This window comes from Heterodontus francisci, chromosome 8 (assembly GCF_036365525.1).
Source record: "Heterodontus francisci isolate sHetFra1 chromosome 8, sHetFra1.hap1, whole genome shotgun sequence".
Lineage (NCBI taxonomy): Eukaryota > Metazoa > Chordata > Chondrichthyes > Heterodontiformes > Heterodontidae > Heterodontus > Heterodontus francisci.
Genome location: NC_090378.1, coordinates 38,291,274 through 38,312,530, shown reverse-complemented (window position 1 = coordinate 38,312,530; position 21,257 = coordinate 38,291,274). Strand labels below are relative to the sequence as shown.

Sequence of the window (21,257 nt, the reverse complement as noted above, 5' to 3'; positions counted from 1 at the left end):
CAACGCACCTCAGAGGCACAGGAGGAGATTGGGAGGGCAGATGATCTGGAGGGGTCCAAGCAAGAGCTGGCAATGGTCTTCTGGGATGCTATGGTGCTGGGAGGCTAAAATATTTAATTGTTTGGACACTTACTCTTGGTTGGCAGTTACAGGGGCCAATGAATAATCTGCCTGGGATGCCTAAAAACGGGCCTCACAGCTTTAGAAGTAGAACCAACAGCTGTGCAGGTGCTCACTGCTAAATTGGCATGCTTTGGACCTGTTTTATACCCAAAAAAAACAGGTGCAATGCATGCCCATTTCTCTGTCAGTATCTAAAAGAAAATTCCAGAAAAATAACCCAAGAAGCTGATTCCTAAAACCTAACTGTAATCATCTATTCTTCTGAGTGTAAATTAAAATTCAACAATGGAAATATAAAAAAATACTTGTTTCATCCCCATAGACAATGCCAGTAGTAGCCATTTCAGCCTCAGATTTTATTGGCGGTAACTAAACACGATCAAATAGAGTTCTTCCTCGCTGCTACACACACAATGGGCAGAATCTTCTCAACATAGAAAATAATCCAGGGTTGGGACCATTTCCAGGTCCTGCCCTGCTGGTGTCTGCCATCCATATGATGCCACAATCTTACAGGAGGCAGCCAATTAACAGGCTGCCTCTGCTGTCCAATTAAGGATTGCAGGTGGGACTGCGACGCAGGAGACCCAATGAGAGGGCCCACAGCACCAGACAGCTGGCAGCTCCACCAAGAGAGGCGGGCACTGATGAGGCAGGTAGGTGAGTGCAAAGGCACCTCAAAATGAAGGTGCTCTCGGATGTCTGTGGAACATTTTGGAAAAAAGGGCAGCCTCGAGCTGTTAAGGCCAACAGTATGGAAGGGGAGCCCTTCCATAGGAATGATTGTGCCCACAGCTGCTGCTATTTCAGCCTTGTGGCTCTGTCATTTGAGGTTTGAGAGGAGTCCTCGAGGAGGCCACCTCCAAGAAGTTGCTGGGCTCCAGACTCAGTGAGGGGCCATCTGTGCTGGGGAAGTTCGGTCAGCGTGGGATAATGGCCTTTGATTGGGGCCTTAACTGGATCGATTGAATGCCCGCCTCTATGGAGCAGGCTGCTGATTCTCACGCAGTCCCCTCCTGGGAAACTCACCCAGAGGTGGGAAAGCATCAGGGAACTGTCCCGAAGGGGTTTTCTGATTCCTTCCCGGCCCTCCCCCACCTCGAAAGGTGCCTCCAAGAAGATGGGAAGATTTCACCCAATGAGTTTTCCAATATCGTTCTTTTAGACTTTTTTTGATTTTAAAATTAACAAGCCAACTTGTTCTCATCATCAGCACACTCAACAGCAACAACAATAATTTGTAATTATATCGCACCTTTAACAAAGTAAAATGTTCCAGAGCGTTAAAACATGCTGAGAACCAGATCAGACTTCTGATAAAATGATGAGAATGCCCCTTTTAAGTGTGATTGACTATAATATCGTCCTTTGTCTACACTGTTATAAGGTCATAGAGTCATTTACGTCACAGAAGGAGGCCATTCGGCCCATCGAGTCCATGCCAGCTCACCACGGACCAATCCTATCAGTCCCACTCCCTGGCTCGATCCCCACAGCCCTGCGTCTATTTCTCTCAGGTGGCCATCCAACTTTCCCTTGAAGTCATTGATTGTCTCTGCTTCTACCATCCTTGCGGGCAGCAAGTTCCAGGTCATTACCACCCGCTGCATAAAAAAGTAATTCCTCATATTCCCCCTGCATATTTTGCCCAAAACTTTCAATGTATGTCCCCTAGGCCTTGTATCATTAGTCAATGGGAACAATTTTTCCTGGTCTAATCTAAGCCTGTCATAATCTTGTACACCTCTATTAAATCTCCCCTCAATCAGGAGAACAAACCCAGCTTTTCTAACCTACACTTGTAGCTAAAATCCCTCATCCCTGGAACCATTCTGGTTAATCTCCTCTGCAGCCTCTCAAGGACCCTTACATCCTTCCTAAAGAGTGGTGAGCAGAACTGGATGCAATACTCCAGTTGGAGCATAACCAGAGTTTTATAAAGGTTCAGAATAACCTCTCTGCTTTTGTACTCAACGCCTCTATTTATGGAGCCCAAGATCCCATATGCCACTTTCTCAATATGTCCTGCCACCTTCAAAGATCTATGCACATGCACCCCATCACCCCAGTCCCTCAATTACTGCACACTCTTTAGAAAAGGGCTATTAAGTATATGTTCCATCTCCCTATTCCTTCAGCCAAAATGCATCACCTCACACTTGTCGGTATTAAATTTCATCTGGCACCTCTCTGCCCATTCTGCTAGCCTATATATGTCCTGCTGCAGGCAGTTCATATCATCCTCATTATTTGCCACACCTCCAAGTTTGGTGTCATCGGCAAATTTTGAGATTCTACTGTGTATTCCAAGATCCAAGTCATTTATATTTAGCAAAAAAAGCAGTGGTCCCAGCACTGACCCTTGGGGAACACCAATATCTACTATCCTCCAGTCTGAAAAACAACCACTTACTATGACTCTCTCTACACCTCCATCCCCAACCAGGACAGTTTGAGGGCTCTCCGCTTCTTGCTTGAACAGAGGCCCAACCACCACCACCCTCCTCCACCTGGCTGAAATTGTTCTCACATTGAACAACTTCTCCTTCAACTCCACTCACTTCCTTCAAGTAAAAGGTGTTGCTATGATTCCCGCAGGAGTCCTAGTTATGCCTGTCTTTTTGTAGGATATGTTGAACATTCCTTGTTCCAGTCCTACTCAGGCCCCCTCCTCCAACTCTTTCTCTGGTACATTGATGACTGTATTGGTGCTGTTTCCTGCTCCCACCCCGAATTGGAAAACTTTATCAACTTTACTTCTAATTTCCATCCTTCTCTCACCTTTACATGGTCCAACTCTGACACTTCCCTTCCCTTCCTTGACTTCTCTGTCTCCATCTCGGGGAATAGGCTGTCTACTAATATTCATTATAAGCCCACTGACTCCCACAGCTACCTCGACTACATTTCTTCACACCCTGCCTCCTGTAAGGACTCCATTCCATTCTCCCAGTTTCTCCGTCTCCAACGCATCTGCTCTGATGATGCAAACTTCCACAACAGCGCTTCTGATATGTCTTCCTTTTTCCTCAACTGAGGATTCCCCCGCACCCCCCCCCAACTGTGGTTGACAGGGCCCTCAACCGTGTCCGGCCCATTTCCCACACCTCTACCCTCACCCCTTCCCCTCCCTCCCAGAACCACGACAGGGCTCCCCTTGTCCTCACTTTCCACCCCACCAGCCTCCACATCCAAAGGATCATCCTCCGCCATTTCTGCCACGTCCTGCGTGATGCCAGTACCAAATGCATCTTCCCCTCCCCTCCCCTGTCAGGATTTTGAAGGGATCATTGCCTCCGTGACACCCTGGTCCGCTCCTCCATTACCCCCACCTCCTCGTCCCCTTCCCACAGCACCTTCCCATGCAATCACAGGAGGTGTAATACTTGCCCATTTACCTCCTCTCTCCTCAGTATCCATTGCCCTAAACACTCCTTTCAGGTGAAGCGCGATTTACTTGCTCTTCTTTCAATGTAGTATACTGTATTCGCTGCTCACAATGTGGTCTCCTCTACATTGGGGAGACCAAACGCAGATTGGTGACTGCTTTGTGGAACACCACCGCTCAGTCCGAAAACATGACCCCCACCTTCCGGTTGCTGGCCATTTCAACATCCCCACCCACCCCCCCCTACCCCCGCCCTGCTCTCATGCCCACATATCTGTCCTGGGATTGCTGCAGTGTTCCAGTGAACATCAATGCAAGCTCGAGGAACAGCATCTCATTTACCGATTAGGCACGCTACAGCCTGCCATACTGAACATTGAGTTCAATAATTTCAGAGCATGACGGGCCCCATTTTTATTTTTAGTTATTTTTTCTTGTTTCTTTTTTATTTTGTTTATTTTATTTTAGTTTGTTTAGTTTGTTTCTACTGTGCCTACCCACTGTTTTTTTTCATGTTTGTGCTTGGGGCCAGGGCTGTTAATTTTTCTGTCAATTAACACCCTCTCTGCACTAACGCTTTGTCTTTCAGCACACCATTAACATACCGTTTGCCTTTGTTCCATGACCTTCTGGTCAGTTATTCTCTGTGACCTTGTCCTATCAACGCCTTCTCTTTGGTTATCTCTTGCCCCATCCACATTATTTGCTTAAAACCTGTTAATTTCTAATATTTGCCAGTTCTGATGCAGGGTCACTGACCTGAAACGTTAACTCTGCTTCTCTCTCCACATTTCCTGCCAGACCTGCTGAGTATTTCCAGCATTTCTTGTTTTTATTTCAGATTTCCAGCATCTGCAGTATTTTGCTTTCATTTACTATGACTCACTGTTTGCTGTCCTTAAGTCAATTTTTTTATCCATTTGGACATTGACCCTCCTATTCCATAAGCCTCAATTTTGTTAACCAGCCTTTTATGCGGGGCCTTATCAAATGCTTTCTTAAAATCTACATAAATAACATCCACCACATTCCCTTCATCAACCTTCTCTGTTACTCGATTAGATTAGTCAAGCATGATCTGCCTTTTACAAATCCGTGCTGGCTATCCTTAATTAACTCAAACCTCTCTAAGGGTGGCACAGTGGCGCAGTGGTTAGCACCGCAGCCTCACAGCTCCAGCGACCCGGGTTTAATTCTGGGTACTGCCTGTGTGGAGTTTGCAAGTTCTCCCTGTGTCTGCGTGGGTTTCCTCCGGGTGCTCCGGTTTCCTCCCACATGCCAAAGACTTGCAGGTTGATAGGTAAATTGGCCATTATAAATTGCCCCTAGTATAGGTAGGTGGTAGGGAAATATAGGGACAGGTGGGGATGTGGTGGGAATATGGGATTAGTGTAGGATTAGTATAAATGGGTGGTTGATGTTCGGCACAGACTCGGTGGGGCGAAGGGCCTGTTTCAGTGCTGTATCTCTAAACTAAACTAAACTAGCCGTTGATATTTTCCCTGATATCGTTAGTACAACAGATGGAATAGTGGTGATGGTGCAAAGATCTGACAGCTGATAAAAGATCCGAGATTCAAAAGTTGGTCAGCTAGGAGGCTTGCTAGCTGTTTGAGTTCCCCATAGAAACTTCATTAGGAAGTATTTTTAAACCCAGGAGACAAAAAGGAACCAGAGTCAGGACACGAACGCAGCTGGCAAAGGGATGTCTGCAATCCAGCTGAGTTCTTCTTTGAAGACAACAATTCATTAAAACACAGTAGAAGTATCTGTACACTTACTAATGCCCTCACCAGAAAGCGCCTAACAACTCAGTTAAAGGAAATTTCTTCAGTTACACATTGCAGAGAAACTGACGTCCATAGAAATTAAAATGTATGGCAGTGTGGTGCAGCCAGCAATGTGCAAAAGCAGTGTTGCAAAGTGGAGGGATGCAAGACTAATTCTCCACCTCATTGAGGCCCTGAACTCAGCTCCACAGTCACGAATACAATCTTAGTAAAAGCAGGAGGAGTTAAGGAGAAAGTTAAAGTTGGAGTTGTCATACTCATTGCTGCAGCAGAGTATTGATAGTGGTCTAGACTAGGGAGAGAAGAGAGAGATGTATACTCTGAAAAAAACTTTTAAAAAATTGATGAAATAAATAGCAACACAATGAAGATGGGATTAGGTTCACAAGACATTGAAAACAGCACCTCAAGTAAGTAAGACCATTAAAAAAAATTGAATACTAGGTTTTATAGAATATAAAAAACAAAGTACAATGGCGAATCTATATAGAAACTTGGTAAGACCACAGTTGGAGTTTTATGACTTCAGGAAATTGGGCTTTGAGGAAATACAATCATGAGGACAGACTTGAAAAATTGGGGGTCTTTTTGTTGGGACAAGGAAATTACAAAATTATTTAGGAACATAGGAACATGGGAAATAGGAGCAGGTCATTCGGCCCCTCGAGCCTGCTCTGCCATTCAGCTAGATCGTAGCTGATCTTCTACCTCAACACCATTTTTCTATACTATCCCCATATTTCTTGATACTTTTAATATCTAGATAGCTAAATATCAAAATTGTTGGAGATCTTTAAAGTTGAGAGGGGGTGGGACAGCATGAATGGATATATAACATAGGATTTTACCCTGGGTTCAGGACCCCAAAGTTGGGACTGAATAGGGATTCTGAGCCCATAGCTGCTTGTAGTGAGACAGCTCAGCGATATTCCCAGAGACAGTTTCCACGATCGCTGTCCTATTAAGAATGGCGTGCGGGCTCCCGATGCTGCCAGCCCAATCAGAGGGCTAGCAACTCTAGAGCTGGGACAGACACAGGGGTGAGCGCTGTGAGACCGGCCAGGGATCTCGAGGATGCATTAACATGGAGGTGCCCTCGGAGATGTAAAATTAAATTAATAAATCAGATGGGCCAAGTTGGTAGGCCCCTCGGATTGGTGGGGAAACCCCTTCAGATGCATCATTTGGATTGTGGGGGCTGCCTTCGTGCCCATGGCCCCCACCAGAGGTGGCAAGCGGCACAGTGGTATACAGTTGGGAGGGAGTGGCCCTGGGAGTCCTTAACATTGACTCCAGACCCCCGTGAAGTCTCATGACATCAGGTCAGACATGGACAAGGGCACCTCCTGCTGCCTTCTCTCAGCTGATGAATCAGTACTCCTCCATATTGAACGTCACTTGGAAGAAGCACTGAGGGTGGAAAGGGCACAGAATGTACTCAGGGAGGGGGACTTCAATGCCCATCACCAATAGTGGCTTAGTAGCACCACAACTGACCAAGCTGGCCGAGTCCTAAAGGACATATCTGCCAATCTGGGCTGCGGCAGATGGGGAAAGGACCAACAAGAGGGAAAAACCTACTTGACCTCACCCTCACCAACCTGTCTGCTTGCAGATGCATCTGTCCAATAACAGTATTGGCAGGAGTGACCACCGCACAGTCCCTGTGGAGACGAAGTTCTGTCTTCACACTAAGGGTACACTTCATCGTGTTGTGTGGCATATCAGAACATATCAAACAGCTCAAAACACAGCATCCATGAGGCGCTATGGGCCATCAGCAGCAGCAGAATTGTATCCAACTACAATCTGTAACCTCATGGCCCGGCATATCCCTTACTATACAATTATTATCAAGCCAAGGGATCAACACTGGTTCAATGTGGATTGCGGGAGAGCATGCCCGGAGCAGCACCAGACATACCTAAGAATGAGATGCCAACCTGGTGAATCTACAACGCAGGACCATGCATATGCTAAACAGCAGAAGCAGCATGTGATAGAGCTAAGTAATCCCACAACCAACTGATCAGATCAAAGCTTTGCAGTCCTGCCACATCCAGTCATGGCAGTGGACAATTAAACAACTAACAGGAGAAGAAGGGTGCACAAACATCCCCATCCTCAGTTATGGGGGAGCCCAGTATGTCAGTGCAAAAGACAAGACTGAAGCATTTGCAACCATATTCAGCCAGAAGTGCCAAGTGGATGATGGAACAGTGACCCCGTCGCTTTATGTGTGTATCCAGCATTTCAGTTTTGATTTATTTTATTCTAAATGTAGTGTGAGAGGTAATTTCTTCCCTTTACATCTCTATATAAATCACAGTAAATGCTGGTAATATTCAGCAGTAAGGCAACATCTGTAGAGAACGAAACAGAGTTAACGTTTCAGGTCAATGACTTTTCATTTTGCTTTGATCTTTAGATGTCCAGGTTGCCACTGGAAAAACATGGTGGAATCCCATTTTGAAATAAGTCATTAAATTGGTGTATAATTAAAAACTCTGTTATCTATAACAGTTAAATAAAAATGGAGAAAGCGCCAATACACTAAAAGAGATCTGCATTAGGTTTAGAGCAAATGATCTAATAGTACTCTACTATAAATGGTGTGGTGCTCGAGCCACCAGTGACACTCATTATCATCTCAAGATGTTCTTTTTTTCCTAAGTGCCCACGATAGCATATGTAATGGAATGCACTGCCTGAGAGTGTGGTGGAGGCAGGTTCAATTGAGGCATTGAAAAGGGAATTAGACTGTTATCTGAATAGGAAGAATGTGCAGGGTTATAGGAAGAAGACGGGGGAGTGACACTAGGTGAATTGCCCATTTGCAGAGCTGATGGGGACACAATGGACCGAATGGGCTCCTTCTGCGCTGTAACAATTCTGTGATTCTGTAAATGACCACCTCAGGTGGAGCTCAGGTGTGGCCTGAATGAGCTTATCCTCAATATTAAGAAGGTTCCAAAAAGAGAAAATTAACGAGCCGTGAGTGCAACTTTTAAATAACACGCAAGATTGTGCGCTTGCAGTTGTTTGGTTTTGCTGCTGGTGCTCTGAAATCTATACTGCAATATAAACCAATGGAATTCAGAGGATCAAGAACTGACATGAACAGAATTGCTTCCAAATGGAGAAGTTGTACACAATAGAAAGACAACTTTACATATACAATGCAATTTGCAGCAAGTGCACAGTTTTTTTTCCTGTCATCAACTGCTCTTCCAAAATATAAACAGTGGGACCTGCAGGCAATCAGTGCAGTGTAAACTCATAAAATGTGTCAACGAGTCAGCCATTGGATTATAGCCACCTGTTCCAGCAGAGGAAACACAGGGATCTGGTTCTGCCTGTTTGCAGTCTGGGTGTCCATATTACAGTGTAACATAGCATTCCTACAGAGACTGGCACCCATTATCAAAAATAAATATATTGTTATATGAGTAGGCAATTTTTGTTCCTGTTTGGGAAAGTGACAGTCCAAAACGGGCTCATAGCAAATCGGCACTGACTTGGAAAATATTGCCAAGATTGTTAATTTCAAATCAAGTAAAAGTGACAGTGAGATTAGGAAACAAGTCTCCAAAAAGCATTTGGACTATCATTCTGTGCACTTCAGTTGAAAGAAGATTAGGTGTGCTGAAAAGAAAATTTGCTGCCAATTCACTACAAGCCCATTTCGCACAGCTGGTAGAGACCAACGTCACCCCGTTGTCTTCCAATCAAGAAAGCAGAGGGCAAAAGAAGTAGCATAAAACAGAGTGCTGAAAGCCCACTATCATTCACTGATTAGCAAAGTTGGTCTGTGATTAAAGTGGATACACTTGTCACCAACTCCCTGCATTTACTCTCCTGGAACGCATGGCCTTAACCAGATGCAGAATTTATAGATCCATTTTTTTTCCTGAGTCAGTAGTGTTGGATAATTCATATCCTTTCAGTACCAGATTTATGAAAGCTAGAGACACTGGGCTGGAATTTACCATAGGCAGACGGGAATTCGCCACCGATGTGAAAGTCGGTGGTGAACCCGCTTCCGCCTAGCCCAGGGATCCATCCCCCATTTTACGGGTCCCCAGGCTTTAATTGGCCCGAGGGGGGACTTCCACCCGCTTGAGGGAGGAGATCCCGCCTCAGTGAGCTGCCGGCCAATCAGCGGGCCAGCAGCTCCTAGTCCCAGCAGCGCCACCAGGAGCAGTGGCCACTATTGGGACTGCAGCCCAGCCGACACTAGGGAGCCAGGAGTCCAGGTAAGTTGGGGTAGCCTCACCGGGGTATCGGTCCTTCCCTGGTGAGGCTGGAGTGATCGTTGAGAGGGATGTCTTGGATCCCAGGGGTGGGTTGGGAGATGGGGACGGCCCTTGATGCTTCTTGAGGCCCTTCACAGTACCTCTCCTCAAAGGTAGATAAGCATTCTAACTGCATTTTGCTTTATATCCCTTATTTAAAACCATTTTAAATACAACTATACATTGTCCAATTCTTCCTGAATTTAACTTTGTCAGGCATCTTCTAACCTATAGCTTATCAGATTGCTGAACACACAAGCATTGGGGCCTCATCTTTATCAATATCCTGTTCCGTGGCCGAAAATTATGATCTTTCTCCAGTGTTATCTCAGCAACTGTTGCTTCTTATCTTTGCTCTTCCTGAACTATGATTTTAGTCTGGAGTGTCATTATGATCAAAAAATGGAATCGGCAAGCATACAGTTTAAGCAAATTCTGATCTACTCATGTGGCTTAACCATAATTAGTGCATTAGCTGTTCTGTCTTTGTTCCATATTAAAAACAATATGAAGGCATATCTACATTCTTATAAGTAACAACAGACCCTCCCAGCTCTGACTGTTTATGGTTAAGGGTACAGCTGATGGCAGGAGAACTGTGTGTCTAGCTCGTTGTGTGTATCTGATGTGGGGAGAACATTGCACTGAGGTTTCTCTCCCTTAACAGTGATAGAAACCCTGTCCATGTATAAAACTGCTGAAATCGGCTATTTGATAACAAATTCAATTTGCATTCCTTTATAGAGGAAACGTTAAGTGTAATGCTTTCGATTATAATGAAACACAATCATTAACGGAAACACAAAATAGCTGCCACATCAAAATGACCTGAAGGTGATGTACATACACACCTACAGAAACAAAGGATTTTCAAGTAAATGGGAAATCAGTGACATTGTGAGATCTGAGACTAAATTAAGACATGATCTAAAATTCAACTTTCTCTTATTTTCAACTAAACAATTTATGTAGTTGTGTTGTAATTTTCTCCCTGTCAATCACTCACATCATTGGCACTCTGCTTTCTGTTCAGTCACCTTTATTCTCATACCATTTTGGAAGTTTTCATTCAAGAGTAAAGGTCTATGGGGAGTAAATCTTATTCAAAGTACTCTTCCTGGGTATCTCTGAAAAATAGAGAAAAATCTTACCAGTCATATAATTTCCTTGTTTCATTATAAGCTACACCAAGATCTTAGAGTGGCTCCAATCAACAATATCTTTCATTTATATAGTGCCTTTAATGTAGAAAACCATCCCAAAGAGCTTTAGCGAAGTGTATTTCCACTGCTGAGAAAAAGTTGTAGTCCTCATTGAGTGACCACAGGATGGAACAAGTTCCCAATTCCAGAAAAAAAGCCTGCCAGCTCCTGTTGAAAGATCACAAACCTGAAACCTTAACTCTGTTTCTCTCTCCACAGATGCTGCCTGACCTGCTGAGTATTTCCAGCATATTCTGTTTTTATTTTACTACACTTAAATGTCAGCTCGGCTCAGTGGTAGCCTCTAAATCAGAAGATTGTAAGTTCAAGACAAACTCTATGAATAGGCCATATAATCTAGGCTGACAATTGCAGGTGTTGGCCTGGTTGATGACCAGCCTGTAGATGAGCTCCTCTTCATTTTTGAGAAGCAGGAGTGCTCTTCCAGTTTCCAGAAACCCAGCCTGTGACGCTGACAATCTGGGACACCCTCACCGTGTAGATCAGGTCCCTTCAGTAACCTACCTGTCTCTGGTTCTGAGGCTGATATTATGCCAGCACAAAACCGGTGAGCTTCCCAGGGGTGCTCAGTGCCCGACTGCAGCGTGCCCCTACCCGATACAAATGAGGCCTGGCCCTCAAAATGGACTGGGCCTTCCGATTGACATTCTGCCAACCTGCCGCCCAGATACCACTCTGGGGGAGAATTCACCTCTATAACTCAATGTCTGGCCAAAGTGTATTCTTCAAGACCATCCCGACAGAATTACTGGTCATTTACCTCATTAACTGTTTGTGGGACTTTGCTGTAAGCAAACAAGCAACTGTGAAACAGATGTAACAACAATGCTTACACTTCAAAACAAAACAAATTAATTGGCTTCCGAGATGAGGTGAGGTGGTGACTGGCACTATATAAATGCAATTATTTCTTTTACCCAGCAAATTGTATGTCATGAGTTGCATATGTACCACACATTTGAATTATTATTTTATAAATATAATTTCATTCTTCCCCATTTTCTCCCTTCTTCTGGTATTTATTCAGCTTCCTTCAGAGATTTGAGCATGAAAAATCTAGGCAGCCACCCCAGTGCAGTACTGAGGGAGTGCTGCACTGTCGGAAGTCGCTTCTTTCAGATGGGATATTAAACTGAGGCCCATGTGTGCTCCTTCAGGTGGACATAAAAGATCCTGTGCTCTATTTTGAAGAACAGGAGCCAAGATCTCCTCCTTGTCTTGGCAATATTTATCCTCAATCAACGTCACTAAAAAAGCAGATTACTTGATCATTATTATATTGCTGTTTGTGGGAGTTTACTCTGTGCAAATTGACTGCCATATTTCCTACATTATAACAGGCATTACAATTCAAATCTACGCCATTGGCTGTAAAATGCTTTGGAACATCCTGAGGTTGTGAAAGACACTATATAAATACAAGTTTTTCTTTCTTCGCACAGTCTTCTACCCAGTGAGTATTATACAGGAGATTTTTTCCCTGCAAATTTCGGGATATGATTCTGGGATGACTCATGATGGATCCATAGCATATGGGCTGAAAGTGTGAGCACTGAAAATAAGAGCTCCTCTCTATCTAAAACAAAAGAAAGCAAACCAGACCAGACCAATCGGGTAAAAATATAATTTATTCAATAATCTGAATATAAAATTCAGTGAGAATTTATAATACTACAAAATGGAACACACAGTGAAACCCCTTCCTGTACAAATTTTTTACACTTTAAATAATATGCAGAAGCTTGAGTCTCCCAAGCAGCATAAATTATAATGAAGTGTTGCTTCTGAAACCATCTGTAACATAAACAGATGGAAAAGAATTGAAAAGACAAAAACAGTGAGTAAAGGGAAGGTTGAAGGATTAAAAAAAAAAATCAAGAGTCAAATGTATATTTATGAAAATTGTGGTCCTATGATGTATATAGAATTGCAATACATTTTAACCATCAACTGCCCGGGGCATCTTGAATAGTGCTCCACTCAGTGAAATCTGGTCTAAAGGAATAAGAGTTTGGGTAAGGTAAGCATTAAACCTTCCTTTGCAGGGATGGAAGAGCAGAAATGCTCCTCCGGGCCCCACAAGGGAAGTCAGGGCCTCTGCTGCCCTAAGATTCCACCTATCAGACCACGCCAACATCACCCCTCCCTCCTCCCCAACGCAACATAACAAGAGCGTTGATCTTCAACTGGCAATATCTGCCCAACTGCCTCTTTCTGTCCATTTTGGGTGGGCAGCTGGCCAGCAAGATGTCAACAAAAGCCTAGTTAAAATTTGCCAAGCCTGTTGTTGCTGCTTCCAGGCAGGCTGCCTGCTTGCTCAGCCAGCTTCCCATCAATTCCTCCACATATCACTTGAATGGCATAAGAGCTATTAGGTTTTTTTTAATGTACATTGATATTGATGGTGTTACATGACTTGAGATCCTGTCAGTTCATAATGCAACAACATTTGACACAATTACCAGTTTGGGGAGTGCTGGAATATGAGAAATAATCATGATACTTGAGGTAGAAAGGTCAAGGGTTGCTATTCGCAGACATGCCTCAGCATGTCACTTTCCAGTGTTCTTATTGTGTTCTGAATTCCCTTCTCCCCAAAAACTATTATAATATTCTGATTGCTTTCACCATTGGCTCCCACATCAGAATTTATTATTGCCTAAACAATAAGAACAATGACACTTCAAATAAAAGTAATCCATTGGCTATGAAATGCTTTGGGATGGCCTCAGGAAGTGAAAAGCAATATATAAATGCAAGTTCTATCTTTCTTCTTACCTTTACACCTAGATGATTTGAAACTAGTTTTCCCTCCAGCAACAGGATGACTTTCATATCAACAACAAAAGTTGAAAATATCACCAAGCTTTCTTATGTTTTCAATGAAAAATCCTTGCAAAATAGGTGCACAAAATAACTTGAGCTCCAATAACGATGATAATAGAGTACCTATCTTATTTGTACTATAATTCAGGAGTATGAACAACTTGTTGTGAGACAACAAATTAAAACTGTTCGTGCACAGAAAACTGCTAATGACTGACCTTCAACATGTGCAGTCAGATAAATCCCACAGAATTCCCAGTAAACACCCAGGTGTAATTTCTTCTGATCAAATACTTGTTATTACGTTTGTGTAATTCTTTTGTGCATTATTTTAATATTTTCATTAATCTATAAATTAAAATAATACACAAAAGAATTTTAGAGAAATGTATTAACCAGTGTACTACCATAACTACTTACATTTATGTGGGGCAATTAACTTTGTAAAGTATTTCAAAGCTCTTCACAGCTCAAGGTCAGACCAAAGGTGTCATGCACAGAAGGAGCCGTGATAAAATAAACAGTGAAACTGAAGAATTATGAATTTTAAAAGTCCACTGTTAAAACCAAAAGAACATGGACGCTTGTCCCACAGTCAAAATGGATCATGGTCATGTGACCCCTCCTGTATTGGAAATCCAAAAACCTGTCTACAAGGATGTAACTCATTAACCTCATCTGAAATAGCTCTGGGGAGAATTCCTTTGAAACTGAAAAGAACACTATTGCATATTAATGTCTTATCGACATGAATGAACCAGCAAAGGACTCTAGAGACAGAAGACCTGAAAGACCAAACCAAAATTGAATAGGTGTGAAATAGCACCGTGTTAACAGAATGGTCCCCATTCAGACATCAATTGATAGCCATGGTCTCCACATCCTGGTCCATTGTGTGGTCACATCAGGAGAGTGGGCCATGTGTCTTCTAACAGAAACTCTAATGTGATGAATTTTTACCTTAAAAAGGTAACCCTCTGGAGAGAGAGGGTGATCAAGCCAACAACTTCAGAAAGCAGTCCAGCCAGGGACTGTGGTAGAGATCCAGTCAAGTAAGAAAGAAACCCTGCTGCTAATTCTACACTTCAACTCGGTGAAGCAGAGAAGTTAAAGTGACCACCACCACCAGTCTGAAGTTTTAACTACCAGAAAACCTACAATACCTCAACAAGTTCAAGACTACAAACACCCAGGCCTGCACCTTTAAAAGAGACTGTCCTCTTGAAAAGATTCAACATTTTACCGTAAATCATGAAAACCTACCTCACTTTGAACTTTAAACTACTTACCCTTTTTCTCTCTACTGATCTATTCTTCTCTATGTGTTTGTGAGTGAATGTGTGCGTGGGTGAGGTTGCAACCATTTCGTGAATTGTGCAAAAAAAATTTTTTATTTTTTTTAACCTATGAGAAAACCTGTCATTTGTCTGTTTATTTCACCCGCAAGACATTCGGGGCAAATGCAGCACTTTAACAGAATACGACTACGGTCATTAGGAGGTGAACAGTGGGAACCACCCATATTCCTTTCCACCTGTCCATACCAAATGGCAGTTGAATACAAACCCAGAAGTGTGCATAGGAAAATGTGGTCTGCAGGTTCCCACGCACAATCCCCCTAAGCTGACTAGATCTATAATTGGTAAAATATAGACAAATTGGCAGCAAGGAACAGCTTTCTCCAACAACTTCACTCATGTTGACTTTCCTGGTGCTTCCTCACCACCCCATGCCCGCCCGGCCCCCCCACCACTGTCCACTTTCACTTTGTTCGGTTTCTCTTCAAATGCTGTTCATCTGTAATATCTTCCAGTTTCAACCGTATTCGCCCAGACCTCTAAAATAACAAGGTAGTAATGATCCACTTCAAATAAAAAGTAACCCTTTGGTTATTATTAAGTGCAAATCAGCTAGCAAAGTCAGGGGATTAAGAGATATGCCGCGAGTTATGAATCTCCCGAAATTGCTGGTCGATTTACACTGCTCCGCTGTTTGCCTTGCACAAATGGCACATCGCCCTTAATCTCCATGTTATTTTTAAGAACTTGCCAGGTTTGTACATTAAATTGCCCAGTAAACTTAACAGAAAAAGTTAAGACTAGGTACTAAGAGCCTTTTTAATGACATGATGGTTGTTAATGCAATGGCAATCAATCTCTCTGGCCCAGAAATTGAACAACTTCTGTGGAGTTGTATTCTGTGGAGCTGTGTAGTTGCATTCCTTCAGATGGCAAATTGTTCTTAGAGATTAATTTTTAACTTGCCTATTTTTCCTCTTCTCTTAATCCAGTCTTTCTTTTCCTGTATTTTTCCTTTTGTACCTGATTTGACTCTTCTCTCAGAGAGTCGTTAATCTTTGGAATTCTCTACCTGAAATGGCAGTGGAGGCTGGGTCATTGAATATTCAAGGCTGAGTTAGACAGATACAAGGGAGTCAAGGATTAGGGGGTAGGCAGGAAAGTGCAGTTGAGTCAAGGATCAGATCAGCCATGATCTTACCGAATGGCGGAGCAGGCTCAAGGGGCTAAATGGCCTACTCCTGCTCCTATTTCTTACATTCTTATGTTGACTCTAATTTACCCATTCTAATTCACCCTCCTTCTCCGACATTCCTTTTCCTTTCTCAATCTTTAATCTTATTGTTTAAGGAGATACTCTGTTAGCACCATCGGTCATTGAGGTCCCAGATGCCCTGTAGCCCTTGCCATGCCGTTATCAGCTTGACTTACAGCAAGTTATGGCACAAAACAATTTTGAGCTGAAGGGTGCAGAACAAAGATGAACTAACAAGGTACAATCCAAAAATGTCTAGCCCATGGACTCAACACACAGATGCTGAATGTTTGCAGCATTTTCTATTTTTTTTTAACTTTCAGTCTCACGGCTTATACTGTTATTGTTCCCCGTACCTAGAGGTGACAGCCATGCCTCAGTTGGTAGCATCCTCACCTCTAAGTCACAAGGTTCTGGTTCAAGCCCCACTCCAGGACCTGAGCACAAAAATCAAGGCAGACATTCCAATGCAGGATTGAGGAAGAACTGCACTGTCAGAGATGCCGTCTTTCGGATGAGACATTAAACCAAGGCCTTGTCTGCCCTCTCAGGTAGAGGTAAAAGATCGCATGGTACTATGTCAAAGAAGAGTGGGCGGGTTATCCCTGCTGTCCTGGCCAATATTTACTCCTTAATCAACATCACTAAAAACAGATTATCTGGTCATTATCACATTGCTGTTTGTGGGATCTTGCTGTGCACAAGTTGGCTGCCATGTTTCCTGTTCTACAACAGTGATTACACTTCACAAAAAGTACTTCATTAGCTGTAAAGTGCTTTGAGATGTCCGATGGTCATAAAAAGTGCTACATAACTGCGTGTCTTTCTTTTTCTCCCATACAACCTTGAGCCAAACTGCCAGCTGTTGTTGGTTCTTTAAAGTTTTATGCTGCAACTCATCAATTCAGAGCCTGATGTAAGCACAATGGATACTCTTTGCTTTGTCTTAAATTTGATTCCCCTTTCGTCCTCCCCTTAAGAGGTTCTCTTGCTGGTGTGTGCCTAGTCAAAGTGGCAGATTTACACTATTTTCTCTTTAAGACCATCATGAGCTCAATCGCTACAGAGTAACCAAGCCAGGTTAGTTTTTCTCCCCCTGCTTCTGCTGCTTGGTTCATGGGTATATAATTATTTATGGTGAGGCACTATTGAAATGCTGTACAAAGCAACAAACAGAAACAATTAGAAAATCTACCGTATTCCCACACTTACAATGTGCTTGTCATTCTCTGGTTGATACAATCCCAGAGTTTGTTAGTCTGTCTCTGACTCCCAGTGCTATGTACACAATGAGGTCCAAAAATGTAAATTACATAAGTTAGAAATATTACATGAGAGAAATGGACAAAATACTGTCCAACAGCTTTAGGTGCAGATTTCAGTTCTAAAACTTTGATTTGGACTCTGATTTCACACCCTTCTTTTGTGTCCTGAATATTACTCCAGAACAATTTTCAGTAAGTAAAATTAGGGGGAAAAAAACTTCCAGGACTGCATACTTTGCTTTTGCCCTGATTTTTAAAAAAATTCTAATAAAAGAAGGGATTCCTGTGCCTTATGTTCTGTTATATCAGTCAGCATTTGTGTACTCTTTCATTGTTTCCGTTCGGTATCCTCAATTTATTTCAATTACCTTACACTTCAGTTGAAACTACACTTTGATTAGTTGTCCACATCGGGAAATGAAGCAATTTTCCACTGTTTGCAGCCAACATCTGTAGAAAGCACTCCCAAATGAGGAACATCAAGATATTAAAACTTGTTTCTATATTGGCAGGTGCTTCAGTGCTGGCCCATGATTTATGAAAGGCAACTTCTGTCCTACTTTTGCAGTACACTGCCAGTCCTTATTTAACTAATAAGATAAATACCTTTTGTTACCAGCTGTCTGAAGCCATCTAAAGCCAGAGGCTGGACACCTTTGGAGATAGAGGGTGGAATTTTGCACTAGCGGTGGGGGTCTCGACGTCGGGGGAAACCGATGCAAAGATCCCCGTGCCAGCTCTTATATGGAAGGCCCGCTGAATTTCGAGACAATCGGGCACTTAACTGGACAACGGTGGGCCTTCCATGCGATTTAGGACACCGCCGCCGGAAATCCTGGCCTTGCAGAGCTGCCGGCAAATCAGAACAGAACTGGCACAGAACAGCTGTGTTCAGATTAATTCAAAAAAAGTTGTATAGTTTGGAGCAACTGGATGGGATACAACCCCTGTATAAGGATCCGTAGCATATTTCATGACATGCTAGTTTGATTCAGTTCAGTATAGATCACGTCTGTTGATGAATCCTCTTCACATAAGTTTAGGGTGCAGAGTCCAAGAACAATTTTGCGGCTTTGGCTTCTATTTGCGGTAAAGGTTGAGATACTTGTGATGGTCTCGAGGCCGAGTGCCTTTCCGTCTCCGAAGCAGATGGACTGTGATCCCACTTGATTTCTTTAATGCATGGAACTTCCACACTTCAGCTATCTTGTCCACCTAGAAGGTCGAAAGGAAAACAGGAGACTTTCAACTGACTGCCTTTTAAAAATAAAAATTCTCCCCTATTTGGGCTCCATATCTGTGTGGAGGTCTTGTGCCATTGCTACAATGCAAGAATTGCACAAGGATTGGTTGGGTGTGATTTTCACTTTCACCTGTGAAGAGGTGTTATTGTCGCCATTCTGTAACTTTCCCAATTGGTGTGGCTTAGATTGGAAAAGCATCGTGTGAAGAATATCAAGGATGTAAAGTCTGCATCTTTCCACTATTAGTGCAGTATATTAGCATACGAGTGCATTATATCAACAGGCCACCAATGTATTTTGGGATTAAATGTCCAATTCTATGACCTGTGAGACTAGATCCTAATCAGTTTGCAATATTTAACCTTGGATTTCAGAAGCTAAATTCAATTTTCTTGATCTCCCCAAAGTACTTATCCTACTAAATTTCTTCAGAAGATAATGATCTGGTCCTTCTTTACTTCACATATTAAAAATATGTCATTTGACATATGAAGAAAGGCTTAAAGAATTAACGATATAAACAAAAAGTGCTGGTCAGTCAGCATCTGTAAAAAGAAATGACATTAACATTTTGTCAGAACAGAAGAATTAATCATGTTCTCGGTAGATGAAAGACTAACTGGAAACCATGGGACGAAAGTGAGCATTTGTTTTAGTGCCATGATGTCTCAAAATTCTAAAATGGTGCACACTGCACATACTTCTAACATGAAGTGTGCCAGACGTCACTGGTAAATGGCAAGTGCACATTTTTAAAATTTGTTTATGGAGATGTGGGCGTCGCTGGCCAGGCCAGCATTTATTGCCCATCTCTACCGGCCCTTCAGAAGGTGATAATGAGCTGCCTTCTTAAACTGCTGCAGTCCATGTGGGGTAGGTACACCCACAGTGCTGTTCGGAAGGGAGTTCCAGGATTTTGACCCAGCGAAAGTGAAGGAATGGCAATAAAGTTCCAAGTCAAGGTGGTGTGTGGCTAGGAGGGGAACTTGCAGGTGGTGGTGTTCCCATGCATCTGCTGCCCTTGTCCTTCTAGGTGGTAGAGGTCACGGGTTTGGAAGGTGCTGTCTAAGGAGCCTCGATGCATTGCTGCAGTGCATCTTGTAGATGGTACACACTGCTGCCACTGTGCGTCGGTGGTGGAGGGAGTGAATGTTGGTGGATGGGGTGCCAATCAAGCGGGCTGTTTTGTCCTGGATCATGTCGAGCTTACTGAGTGTTGTTGCAGCTGCACCCATCCAGGCAAGTGGCGAGTATTCCATCACACTCCTGACTTGTGCTTTGTAGATGGTGGGCAGGCTTTGGGGAGTCAGGAGGTGAGTAAATCACCACAGGATTCCTAGCTTCTGATCTGCTCATGTAGCCAGGATATTCATATGGCTAAAATAAAAGCAAAATACTGCGGATGCTGGAAATCTGAAACAAAAACAAGAAATGCTGGATTCACTCAGCAGGTCTGGCAGCATCTGTGGAAAGAGAAGCAGAGTTAACGTTTCGGGTCAGTGACCCTTCTTCGGAAGGGTCACTGACCCGAAACGTTAACTCTGCTTCTCTTTCCACAGATGCTGCCAGACCTGCTGAGTGAATCCAGCATTTCTTGTTTTTGTTTGTGTTGTTATTCATATGGCTACTCCAGTTCAGTTTCTGGTCAATGCTAACCCCCAGGATGTTGATAGCGGGGGATTCAGCAATCATAATGCCATTAAATGTCAAGGGGAGATGGTTAGATTCTCTCTTGTTGGAGATGGTCATTGCCTGGCACTTGTGTGGCGCGAATGTTGTCACTTATCAGTCCAAGCTTGGATATTGTCCAGGTCTTGTTGCATTTCTACCCAGACTGCTTCAATATCAAAGGAGTCGCGAATGGTGCTGAACATTGTGCAATCATCAGCGAACATCTCCACTTCTCACCTTATGATTGAAGAAAGGTCATTGATGAAGCAGCTGAAAACGGTTGGGCCTAGGACACTATCCTGAGGAACTCCTGCAGTGATGTCCTAGAGCAGAGATGATTGACCTCCAACAACCACAACCATCTTCCTTTGCGCTAGATACAACTCCAACCAACGGAGAGTTTTCCCCCTGATTTCCATTGACCTCAGTTTTGCTAGGGCTCCTTGATGCCATACTCGGTCAAATGCTACTTTGATGTCAAGGGCCTTCACTCTCACCTCACCTCTTGAGTTCAGCTCTTTTGTCCATGTTTGAACCAAGGCTGTAATGAGGTCAGGAGCTGAGTGGCCCTGGCAGAACCCAAACTGAGTGTCACTGAGCAGGTTATTGTTAAGCAAGTGCCGCTTGATAGCACTGTCGCTGACACCTTCCATCACTTTACTGATGATCGAGAGTAGACTGATGGGGCTGTAATTGGCAGGGTTGGATTTGTCCTGCTTTTTATGTACAGGACATACCTGGGCAATTTTTCACATTGCCGGGTAGATGCCAGTGTTGTAGCTGTACTGGAACAGCTTGGCTAGGGGCGTGGCAAGTTCTTCAGTACAGTTGCCGAATGTTGTCAGGGCCCATAGCCTTTGCAGTATCCAGTGCCTTCAG

At 43.3% G+C, this 21,257-nt stretch overlaps 1 protein-coding gene across 5 annotated transcripts in view; it reads right to left on the bottom strand.

Moving 5' to 3' along the window:
* LOC137372762 (BTB/POZ domain-containing protein 19-like) overlaps nt 1-21,257 on the bottom strand; it is a 242,976-nt gene that overhangs the window by 53,013 nt on the left and 168,706 nt on the right. For 3 of the 5 annotated variants that reach the window (XM_068036972.1, XM_068036971.1, XM_068036976.1), the window contains one exon: nt 15,405-18,678. The exons of 1 other annotated variant lie outside the window; for it this stretch is intronic. In XM_068036972.1, coding sequence (XP_067893073.1) covers nt 18,544-18,678 — 135 coding nt within the window. In that variant the 3' untranslated portion in view covers nt 15,405-18,543. Of the gene's footprint in view, nt 1-10,602; nt 10,724-15,404; nt 18,679-21,257 lie in introns of those variants that run through there. One more of the 5 variants, XR_010975493.1, reaches the window with a different exon arrangement.